The sequence below is a fragment of the Sitophilus oryzae genome, unplaced genomic scaffold, assembly GCF_002938485.1.
Source record: "Sitophilus oryzae breed Bouriz unplaced genomic scaffold, Soryzae_2.0 scaffold_179_pilon_pilon, whole genome shotgun sequence".
NCBI lineage: Eukaryota > Metazoa > Arthropoda > Insecta > Coleoptera > Curculionidae > Sitophilus > Sitophilus oryzae.
The window spans coordinates 2,670,112-2,682,980 of NW_022146501.1; the positions used below are offsets into that span (position 1 = coordinate 2,670,112).

A 12,869-nucleotide genomic window follows, 5' to 3' on the forward strand; every position below is an offset into this window, starting at 1 on the left:
CTTATATACAAATATATCATATCTAATAAATTGTCTTATGGAAACTAATGTCTAAGTATTAACGCAATATCTCAAAGATTTTTTTATTCAATAAAATTTCCAAACAAAACTCAATTGAAAATATTATTTCATCACTAAAGAATTTTAATAATTTAGTGTATAATTTCATAACTTTCCATTCGTTTTACAAAAGAATTTTTTAATTTTTATCACCCAAAAAACCATTTTAGAAAGATATCAGCTTTTGTCTTAAAATAATTTTATTTTTGGCACGTATTAGACACGAAAACTTTAGTTTATGCAATTTTCAGCACAGCCATAAATATATTAAGGCTCAGTTATTAACCCTCCCGTTGTTATTTTAACTGATGATGCCATCGCAGAAATCCTCTGTAAATATTAAACTTTCTTAGTATTTAAAAATTAAAATATTAAATATTTTGAAAGCTTTAAAAAAACAACTTTACTTAAGGAAGAAATGTCTGATGCAGCAACTTTATACTAAAATTTATACCAATAACATAGGATGTTTGACATACTTATGAACTAAGAAAAAACATTATACTTTAATAAAAGCTTCTTTCACACGATTTATTTATTTAAATATGAATTTAAATTTTAAAAACAACGACGCAAAAATTATAAGAAATAAAATACTAGAACATAATTTATAAGATCATACCAAGCATTGACTTTTACTGACTTTAAAATTTATATTTTCCTTTAATCAAAATATTTTAGAAAACAAAAATAAATTAATTATAAATATATAAACAATTATTATTTACATCAACAAAATTCACCTTCTTAACAGCACTAAAGGGACATAAAGGGCCATTACTACCGCTTTCCCGTTCAAAATATTCTAATAAAGTTGCAATGAGTTTTTTGCAACGGCTGTTACCCTGTATTGGTAATACGTTTATTAATTACTAATCAGTGAAGCTCAGGAAGGTGGATCCGTAGCCGTCTAGATTAACTGGTGCTCTACATTGTCTTCCAGACCCTAAAACCCCGGAATCTCGCGCGAGACGGCCGACAAATCGCTTTGGATCCCGGGGGATCAGAGATGTGAAGGTCTGGAATATTATTTTAAATAAGGACTGACACCAAAGGGCGTGACGCGACGAGGGAAATAATATATAGGTCGGTCGCATATATATTATTATATCTTTTGTTATTCAGGGGGGCCAATTTGTGACGACTACAGGGAAAGAAAACAATACTCAAATAACAAATGACATCTGACATTTTTATAAATGACTTAAAGTTCCCCAATATTATAATAATCAGCATCATATATACGTTATACAGGGTGTCTCAGAAATAAGTGCAAGTATTTTAACTGTTAGTATATTTCGACCCCAGAAACACGCCTATAGGTTATTTTCGCGAAAAAAAAATGTTAAAAATCTTATATTTTTCTTGACATTTTCTGGGAAATTTTACAAAACTTTTTAGTGCCCCCCACTTGTTTATTCACTTAATATTTCTCTACGATGTATCTAAACCTTGCAGTGTTCTCACCTCCTACATTATCCATATTCAACATATTTGTATTCACTGTAATTTTAAATCTCTACACAAAAAATTACGAGTATTAATTTTACTCATATCATTACTACGTCTATTACTAATAATTCTAGAAACAAACGACATTATTTTTAAGCATACCACATTTTTATATTTATTTTTAACTACATCTGTACTAATATATAAAATCCTTAAGTGACTGACTCACTGATTAATCACGATCCTGCTCAAACCACTCAACGTAAGAAGCTCAATTTTGGCATACAGATTGATTCTAGGGTGTAGAGGTTCGAAAAGAAGGGATTTTTCTAAATTCCAGTTTCAACGGGGTGAAACCATCCCTCAAATATTACAATATATGTTTTATTTAAAAAACGGTCAAGTTTTCGAAAAAAACGCTTATACACGTAAATTTTATTTTGTTTTTTTACAAATTTTAAGATTTATTAAAAATGTATACAGGGTGTTTCGAAAATCTGGTCATTGATTAATCACGATCCTGCTTAAAGCGCTTGACGTAAAAATATGATTTTTAGAAAACGGATTGACTTTAGAGTGTAGAGGTTCGATAAGAAGAGATTTTTCGAAACTCGAATTCTAAGGGGTTGAAACCACCCCTCAAATATTAGAATATTTTGTATTTAAAAACCGGTGAGTTTTTCGGAAAAGCTCTTAAACACGTGTATTTTATTTTGTTGTTTTACATATTCAAGTATTAATTTTAAAATTTTATTTAGGCAGTTACAGAGCTGGGGTATCTTGTCATTAAATATAACGATTTATCATAGGAAATAATGGTAAGTAATATCAAAAATGCATTTTTAAGTACTACTATAATTACCTTGTCTCGAAATTCGCATCCGTTGCCACAACATTCCATTTCCCATCATCACCCAGTTTTTCCACAGCGAGAAAAGTCTTTTCCAGCATCAGATCGTTTCTGGGATGCCCCGCTATCTGAAAACCGCCATTAAATGTTAAATAACAAACGTAAGTGTATCTACAATACCTCCCAAAGTACTAAAGCCACAGCGCTTACAACTTTAAAAAATGTGAAATATTATGTGCAGAATACTAGACTTGTGTGTTTCTTTAAAAACTACCTCATTTAAATTTGTTAAGCAAAAATTCTAGTTTAGGTTGTATTCCGTTATGAAACCAGGTTACCTAGACTGATCTTAAAAGTGATCAACTTAGAAAGACTTTTCCTTGAATGATCAAACGAGGAATATAATATTTGGTGCCACGCATTATGTGTCCGAAGTAGCTAACCTTGCTGGTCTTGACGGTGGTTAAGAGTTCCCGATCTTTATTTAGCTGTTCAAGAACTTCTTGGTTGCTGGTATGTTCGGTCCAAGAAATCTTAAAGATTCTCCGGTAGCACCACATTTCAAAGGCTTCTATTTTATTTATATTCTCTACTTTTAGCGTCCATGTCTCGCATCCGTAAAGAAGAGTGGACCATCTGTAACAACGTAGTGCTCTTAATGGGGTTTGCAGTGGACAGTTTCTATTAGTGAGCATGGTATTCCATTTTTTGTATGTTTTACATGCCATTTCAATTCTTGCCTTTACCTTTTCGTCACATTAATTTTCACTATTTAACCAGCTTCCTAAATATCTTAAAATATGGTACTTGTTCAATATTGTATTCGATGATTTTTATCTGGAATGGATTAATTTGTAATTTACCCACAAACATCCATTTCGTCTTCTTGATACTTATATTTATACCCCGTTTGCAACTAGCTTCATGTACCCTGTCTAGCAGCGTTAACAAGTCTTCCATGCTTTCTGCGACAATGGCGGTGTCGTCTGCGTACCTTACGTTATTTATGATCTCGCCTCCAATTTTAATGTCTTCTATTCTGCCGGATATAGCCTGGTTAAAAATGTTCTCCGAATACAAGTTGAATAGTAACGGTGACAAAACACACCCCTGTCTTATTATTGGGTCATTTGTCATTTGTAGTTCCGTCATCGACCTTAACAGCAGCAGTTTGATTGTAGTATAAGTTTACTAAAAGGCGAAACTGTATGACGAGTTATAACTCAAGAACGAGGACACAATAGATTTATAAGGTCGCGGTGATTATACTCTGTTTTTTTTCTCAGATAAGATTTCGACAGACGATGACAGAAGAAAAGCAGATGACGTCCATACCAATCTATTTATTTTACTAAAAAAAAATCTAATATTTTTTAAGTTAACTATAGATGGGTTTAAATATAAATCCGTCATGCGTCGTATCTTGTTGTTTTTAACCAGTTTTATTGGTTTATTTCAAAAATGACAGATCATATATCAATTTTATTGGTTTGATGGAACGATGAACGACAAACGGACGCCGATGCGTATGAACTCGCCTTTAGATTTTTGAGGCTTGTCAAAGTCTTGCCAAATTATAGGTTATAATTTTGTGTCAACTTATGTCAAATTCCCTGCCTGTTTTGGTATTGCTATTACGTATGTTTTGTGTTTTTTAAAGTGAGGTGGAGGAAAAATCGAGGGAAAATTAACTGTAGACCCAGAGCACAGTTTATAGTTAATATTCGGTGCCCAGGCAGAAAGTCTTATACACCTATAAAGTTGCCATCAATAAAGTTTGTATACCATCTCGTCATAGATAAGTGCATCTCGTATATGGTACAAGAATCGTACTAAACATATACTAAAAATTGGAGTAGCTTTAAAATAACGATGACATCACACGATAGGTAAATAATGGATTTTAGTACTGCAGAAAAATAATGTCAAAAGGTACTGGTTTAAAAAAATTAAGATTAAAGTTAATTAATCAACCTTTAAGGTATAAAATTCGGAAAATGTTGTATCACTTCTCACTCAAATTTTAAATATATTAATTTCCTATTATGCGTTCTAATTGTTACCAACTTATTTCTTTGTAAAATAAAATAAACTACTTTGAAATTAAAATGACAGACACATCTATCACTGTCAAGAATCTTGTCGTTGGATAGACTATAGATTTCCCCCTCCCATACAATCTACTATCTTCCTTCAATTTTTCTTTCAAAAAAGATCGACTATTAATATGACGTCAGACGGAAAGGCGTAAGCCTCAGTACTTAGGAGGTATTGGACATAGTATTATCGACGTAGAACTTACGAATTTAACCGAGACGGTGTCGTTCACTTTAACCGATTTCGGCGGCTGTTGCAGGACGTCGCCGAAGTTCCAGAACCAGCCGGAAGAGTCGAAAATAACGGGGGTGATCAGGGATAACAGCTTGGATTTGTCGGGATCGTCTGGAACGGGACCGGCGTCCACTTTCTGGCCCTGGAAAAATACGAGAGTGAAATGATGCGCAATAATATGATGTGTATAAAAGGAAATATGGAAGCTGTTCGTGCAATTTTGTGTAAAATAAATCAAATGTTTTTGGTTAACGCCACTAGATTTGCGTTAAAATGTTTTATCTCATGTTAAGTCCAAAATTGGCATATTTGAGTCACTCCAATAGATTTTGGAACAATTTATTTAAAAAACTGTTTTACATTTCATTTAATTTAAATAATAAGTTAGTCGTATACCAAATATTACAATTATAGGTTTAAACATAACCGAGTAATTAGAAAATAACTTCAAAAAAGAAATTTAAATTCGTTTTTCTCAAAATTGTGTTTTGTGACTTTACATACAGGGTGTCCCAATATTCCGTGGACATAGCACTACTACGTATTTTTGAAATCAAAATAAATTCATTTTACACAATTTACCTCTATACAAAAGTTCCTCGTTTGTCCGCTAGACAACAAACTTTAACAAAATAAACATATTGTTTTAGATATTTTAAGAACCGTTATTCCGATTTGAATGAAATTTTGGGTGTCTATGTTTTGCTAAGTGCTCTAACATTTGTCTTTCACAAAAATCAAGAAAAAATACGGGAAGTGTGAAAACTACCCCCACCCCTACATAAATTTTAGTAGAAACTCCACCGACGGCCGATTTTCTTTTCGTAAAATGGTCCCTCTAGTATTTACTACATTTTTTGTCTCTTTTAAAAAAACGCCACAGCGCACAGTAGGCGAAGGCGGATGATACGGCGAGACAAAACCTCCTATTTTTTAGCCCCTTTTCAAGACTTTATTACTGAATTAAAGTTAAAAAACTTTATCCTGCTCGATACATCTCGAAATAACTTCGTAGTAGGCTTTGAGTATACCATAAACAATTGAAAGTGTCAGCAACATTTTGTACCCAAGCGAGCGTTTATTTTGCATGTACAGGCGAAACAAACTTGACACTAATTTTTGAGTGAAGTTATTTTTAAAATAAAACATATTGTGATGGTTGAATATAATAGAGGTAAGTTAGCTTCAGATCATTATAGATTTTAATTATTATAGTGGTTGCTTAGTTTACACTCTTGCCTTTTTGGACTGATATATAATTACTTATTTTTTTTTATAAATTTGCCAATTGACAGAGGTGGAAATACAAAGTAATCCAAAGTACTATTTAATTCTCATTTTAAATAAAGCTTTATAAATCGCTCTTGGACATAATGTCAAGATCACTTGCCCGTTCTTGCCCGTTTAGCCGTTTTTAACGATATTTCACTGTTGCTGCAGTGAAGCTAGTCAAATCTTTTAGTGCATTTGTAAAAGGAATAAATTCATAACTTTCGAACCAAAGCAGATATGAATATACGGTTTTCAGATTTATGATTAGTAAAATATGTTCTACTTTTTAATATGCTTTTTTTTGTTGGTAAAAATTAATGGCGGATCCAAATGGCAGACTTTTTATTTATCAATCGATTTGTCTCAAATTTGGGGTATGAAATATTACTTTATTAATAGAGGCTTACAACTAACAGCATAAAAATAAAATAAATAAAAACACTTTTTTAAGTTAAACGAGTTCCACGTTTAAGTTAAAGAATTCCACTAAAAAGTACAACTTAAGTACAATCAAGTACAGGGTGTTCATTTATAATGTGCCTCCCTTTAACTTCTTTGTTTTTCTCATTAGAAAAAAATGTTCTAGACAGAAGTTGTAGGGTTAAATGTGAACTATTTGCACAATATATTTTTTCATATACAGGGTCTTGTATAAACGCGTGACAGGTCAAAATTATATATTTTTAAATGGAACACCCTGTATGTTATTACAATTTTAAAACCTTCACAAAATTTTAATTACTTTTTATATAATTATTCACAGGCATTTCATATAATTATTCACAGGCACATTCATATCCGCAATTATTAAATTTAAGCATAGGTCATATTATATAAAAGTACTTAAAATTTTGCGGATGTTTTAGAAATGTAATAATATACAGGGTGTTCTATTTAAAATATATAATTTTGACCTGTCACACGTTTACGCAAGACTCTGTATATGAAAAATATACGCTGCAAATAGTTTACATTTAACCCTACAATTTTTGTCTGTAACATTTTTTCTAATGCGAAAAACAAAGAAGTTAAGGGGGCACATTATAAATGAACACCCTGTACTTGATTGTAGATTGTAGGTTTGTATTTAAATTTGTAGCCTTATCCTTATTTAGACTGTAGATTGTAGCTTTGTACTGAATTAGCAGCTTTAGTTTATTTTGCAAATTTTTTAAACGTGTTAATACAACATGAGTTCATTAAACTAGTATTTTATGTATTTAGTCAGCTTTTGTTTTCCACAAAATCAATATTTTTGACATATTTTGAAAATAATAAACATAACTAGATAGTTTTATATAGAAATTATTAAGTTGCGTTGAATCAGATTGCCCTAGAAGTTTCGTCTTACTAGCGCCCGGTCTCCCGCCCACTGTGCAGCGCATACTTTTTAAGGAAAAAAAAATTCCAAAGCTGACTGCCAAAAAATGTATTTTGTCACATCAAGCTATGGAGGCGCGTAAAATCTATAATAATAATAGCTCCCGTATATAGCGTTTAACGCCTTGGGAGTAGCAAGGTACAGCTTGCCATACTAGAGCCCTTCGGTATACAAGGAAGATAATGTGGTTAGCACTACGCTTCAACCGCCTATTATTACCTCAGGATTGTGAATCCCAAGTACTCATTTAAGGCTGAGTCGACCTAGGTACCCAAACTATTTTTATTTTAATAAAAATAGTCGGCTGACTCACAATGACGAGGTGTGGGAGTCGAACCCACCAAACCACTACCTTGATTGGTGGGCAGAGAGCCTGTACCTCTACGCCACCCGGGCACCTTTATACAGGGTTGTTCACCACATCGTGTTTCTTTTAGTATTGTAGCCTTTTTTGATAGAGACTTTTTTACAAATTGTAAGTTTTGGGTTCGATGAAGGACTATTGAGTGGGTACCATTTAAAAATAATTTTCGAGATACAGAGTGTCCCAAATAAATAAAAATATCGAAAGAGTTGTATTTTTTTAAATGGAACATCGCATATATATTATTACATTGCCATTTCTACGATTAAAATAAAGCAAATTTGATTAAGATTTATTATACTTAAACCGTTTTTGAAATATTTTTCAATTTGTGAAATTGCAGAAAAGCTTTAGGCTTCATTTCTCCAAAGGCTATCAAAGTTTTTTAATACTAAATATTTACTGAAGTTTATTTACTGATCAGTTATTGTGTTGCAGGCAATGAAAATAATACTACCTTATACAGAGTGTCTAAAAATTTATTTTAAATAATTATTAGCTTCAAACGGCAATAACTTGTTTAATTTAAATGGAACACCCTGTATATTTTACGAGAATCAGATGCACAATTTAATTGTCTATCAAATTATATCATACCATTTTTTACCTATCTCTTTAAGTTTCCGTAGAAAATGTATTTTCTTGTAATTTAGAACTTATTTATCAATATACCCATGGACTATTGACATTTTAGATTATTTTTAAAGATGAACCAAATTTTTAAAGAGTACAGATACTAATATTGTCGATATAATTAGTTTATTTCATTAAAAAATAAGAAAAATTGTTTAAATATTTATTAAAGAGGATCAATTAATATGATTCCAGTATTCAAACTACATTAACTGACTGTTTGCGTTGATTAATAATAATTGCTCCAAATACTAAAAAACTGAATTTTGTATGGGCATTAGACAGTGTGATAAAAAGTAACACCTTAAAAATGATATCTCATTTTTTAATAAATGCTTATTTATAACAACAGAGACTTTAATTTGATAACTTATTATATTGATTTCTGACTCAAATCCATATTTATTTATAATAATTTATTAACGAACACAATTAAGTATGTAATTAATTAGTATATGGGCGGAAATAATGGTGTTATATTTAATTAATGGTATACTCTTTTATAAATATTTAAATAGTTTTCTTTTTGCATACAAATTTCTTTTTGCATACAACATACTGTTTTAGCAAAACGATAATATTACTAGCCTGTACATTTTGTACATTTGTTGCTTTAAAAACAATCTAAAATGTCAATATTCCATGGATATATTGATAAATGAGGTCTAAATTATAAGAAAATGCATTTTCTACGAAAACTTGAAGGGATAGGTAAAAAATGGTATAGTACAATTTGATAGACAATTTAATTGTGCATCTGATTCTCCTAAAATATACAGGGCATTCTATTTAAATTAAAGAAGTTGTTGCCGTTTGAAGTTAATAATTATTTAAAGTAAATTTTTAGACACTCTCTATAAAGTAGTATTATTTTTATTATTGCAACACAATAACTGATCAATAAATAAACTTCATTAAATATTTAGTATTAAAAACATTGATACCCTTGGAGAAATAAAGCTTTAAAATTTTTACTGCAATTTCACAAAATTGAAAATATTTCAAAAACGTAATGTTTAAGTATAATAAACCTTAATCAAATTTACCTTTATTTTAATCGTAGAAACTAAAAATGTAATAATATACAGGGTGTTCCATTTAAAAAAATACAACTTTGATATTTTTTATTTATTTGGGACACTCTGTATCTTGTAAAAATATTTTTAAATTGTAGCTCTAATAGTCCTTCAACGAACCCCAAACTTACAATTTGTAAAAATCTCATCGTTTAGCTACAATACTCCGTGTCGTATGTGGTGAACAACCCTGTATAATATAAAATCTATTATGCTCTAATAATCTAGATGGCAAAAATATGGAACTTTATGTTAGTATCACAAATTATATTTGACAATAAGCTTTATAAAGACCTTTAAAAAATTAATAATTTTTAAATTAATTAACGTTCGTGTTTCTTTAGATTGATGCCCTCTAACGGACAAACGAAGCACTTTTGCATGAAGGTAAATTATGTGCAATTAACCGATTTTGATCCAAAAAATACGTAGCTGTTCGATCTCTACGGAAGCAGAAATTTACGCTATCGAAAGATGCGTACAATTTATCTTAGATAGGAATTATCGAAAACAGGAAATTGCCATCCTATCCGATAGTCAAGCAGCACTTAACGCGATCAACTCAGTAACCATCAATTCGAAGTTGGTCAAAGAATGCCTAGAGAGAAGCTTTAGGAAGAAGAAGATTAGGCAAAGAAAATAAAGTCCTCCTACTCTGGGTGCCTGCTCACCAAGGGATAGAAGGCAATGAAAAAGCAAATGATCTAGCTAGAAAAGGAGCGAACACTCCACTAACTGGACCAGAACCGTTCTGTTTTCCAAACGGGAACCCACTAAAAGCGGAACTGAAGAATCTGGAAGACTCCATCCGTAACTTGGAATGGATGTCCTCCAACGGTCTAAGACACTCGAAAAAGTTCCTCAGCACTTACGACCGAGAAAGAAAGTAAAAACAATCTTCGGATTGTCACGGGGTTTCTAACAGGACACTGTCTCCTCAACGAACACCTCAGTAGGCTGAAACTGAGAAACAACGGCGAATGCAGATTTTGTGGGGAAAATGGGGAAACACCAGAACACCTTATCACTGAGTGCGCCGAGACGACGACCTTTCCTGCCATGAACCTTGGTACGTCCGATGTCGAGGATGGTGAGCTGGCCTTTGTCGAGCCGTCTCAGATACTGGCTTTTATTAAAGCCCTGAGACTGTATGATGAGTTATAACTCGTTATAACTCAAGAAAGGGGAACACACAATAGATCTATAAGGTCGCGGTGATTAACTCCCCTCCTAAACATTCTACATTCTACATCTCTACCGAATATTGGAACTTCCTGTATATTTTGTAGGTCTACTTTGGAAAAATAAATTCTCCAAAAGTTTTTTTCACATAAACTATGCAATATAGCGTTTTTTACAAGGGTCAAAAAATGTAGTAAATACTAGAAGGACCATATAAAAATACTTAGTAGTTCTATGACCCCGGAATATTGGGACACCCTGTATATGCGTGGCAGAGTATGACAGACTCCACGTGGACTTGACAAGTATGTCACCACAAAACACACTCCGCCCACTCATTACATTAGCTACTTGTCAATTTGTCGAATTTTTATTGACAGAACGCATCGTATAATTTTTTACGAGAAAGATCGATTAAAACGGTAGTAGACCGAGCTCGCAGAACAATGCAGTCTTTATCGGTAAAATAGTTGCATGATTTAATTGACTTTTTAATGTTTTTCTTCTTAATTTTTAAAATTTTATAAAGATTATATATGTTATTTACCTAGAAAAACATTGAAAAAAAAACTGATTTCGTATTTTATCATTACCAAAGTGCAAATAAATTCCTCAAGAGAAAAAAAACTTTATAAAATTAATTGTAAAATTAAATATATAAATAATTCGGAATTATTTCAAAAATAACTCGATTTGCACACAGGTGGTGTCCCTGCTTGAAATTTTCACAAATATTTTGCTTACCTTTATCAAAGCTTCCGCCAACGTTTTGTAAATCGACAGATAAATTTGAAGTGTGTGCGGGCCAAAAATAGTCGAGGCCCCTTCGTAACGCTGAAGCTGAAAAAAAAATAGATAAAAATATTTCAGATTATTCAGAAAATATATATAAAATCAATCGATTCATAAAGAAAACAAATAATTTTGTCTTTGGTATAACAAACAACGAATTCCTGAGCGTAATTTTAAAAATATGCTGTTTAGAATCTGAATCCAGACTAGCAAATATTGTATTTTATAACGACTAGCTGATGATTGCATTACTCACTGTATACAACTATTTACAACGATATACAGGGTGATCCGAACTATATTCCGGAAACTGCGGCAGCATATTCTGCAGATAAAAATAAGTAAAAAAGTTCGTATAAATGTATGTCCTAAAATGCTTAATTTCGGAGATACAGGGTGTAGAAGTTTTATTTTTATTTCGATTTTTTCCAAATAATTTCTGAAGTAACGTCAATATTGGGTTGAAAATTGGTGTCTGGGAGTTTTTTGACATGAGAAATTTGATTTTGATGTCAATATGACTCATACTAGTAGAGGGCGCCACCTACATATTTTTTAACTGGTTTGAAGAGTAATAACTTTTCGTCCGTACCTGTATAAAACTACTGAGTAAAAAATATACATTTACGTCTTAGTTATTAGACTGAGATCATATATTTGAAAGTCTTTGTGCCAAAAGTTCAGCAGAAACTGTTTTATCATCATTTTTTGCAGAAAAATTTATGATTAATTTAAAAAAATAAAAATTTCCCAAATTTATTATTTCAGTGAAATAACTATCTACTCAACGTGTTTATTTTTCGTCAATAATGACATGTATTGACTATTTCCATTCTAAATATCTTGAGAACGGTTACTCGTAGCGATTTTTACAAAGAGATATATATTTTTTTCCTTTGTAGTTTTATACAGGTACGGACAAAAAGGTATTACGCTTCAAAACAGTTAAAACATATGTAGGTGGCGCTCTCTACCATTAGGTGTCATATTGACATCAAAATCAAATTTCTCATGTCAAAAAACTCCTAGATACCAATTTTCATCCTAATATTGACGTTACTTCAGAAATTATTTGGAAAAAATCGAAATAAAAATGAAATTTCTACACCCTGTATCTCTGAAACTAAGCACTTTAGGGCATACTACACTTATACGAAATTTTTTACTTATTTTTATCTGCAGAATATGCTGCCGAAGTTTCCGGAATACAGTTTGGACCACCCTGTATATCAAAATACCTTTTTTGATGTAGAAAGAATTTTATTTATTTCAACCAGTGCCGTTCATACGGGTTTTACATTGAATATTTTTGGAGAAAAAGTGGTACACCACTGACTTAAAATAAAAATTATTTTAAAAAAATCTCCATTCATTTCTAAACATTTTTTATCTCATGATTTTTTTCGTCCTACGCATAATTTTTGGTTAAAAAAATTAAAGTCAGTTTACTTCAGAGTCAAATCGCTGAAATCCTGA

The 12,869-nt window shown here is 31.5% G+C and overlaps 1 protein-coding gene across 4 annotated transcripts in view; it reads right to left on the minus strand.

Annotated features, from left to right (window-relative positions):
- LOC115882688 (neutral ceramidase) overlaps nucleotides 1-12,869 on the minus strand; it is a 120,213-nt gene that overhangs the window by 13,647 nt on the left and 93,697 nt on the right. For all 4 annotated transcript variants that reach the window (XM_030900892.1, XM_030900893.1, XM_030900894.1 and 1 more), the window contains exons 11-13: nucleotides 11,346-11,441; nucleotides 4,665-4,835; nucleotides 2,375-2,490 (exon numbers count right to left, since the gene is read on the minus strand). In XM_030900892.1, coding sequence (XP_030756752.1) covers nucleotides 2,375-2,490; nucleotides 4,665-4,835; nucleotides 11,346-11,441 — 383 coding nt within the window. The remainder of the gene's footprint in view (nucleotides 1-2,374; nucleotides 2,491-4,664; nucleotides 4,836-11,345; nucleotides 11,442-12,869) is intronic.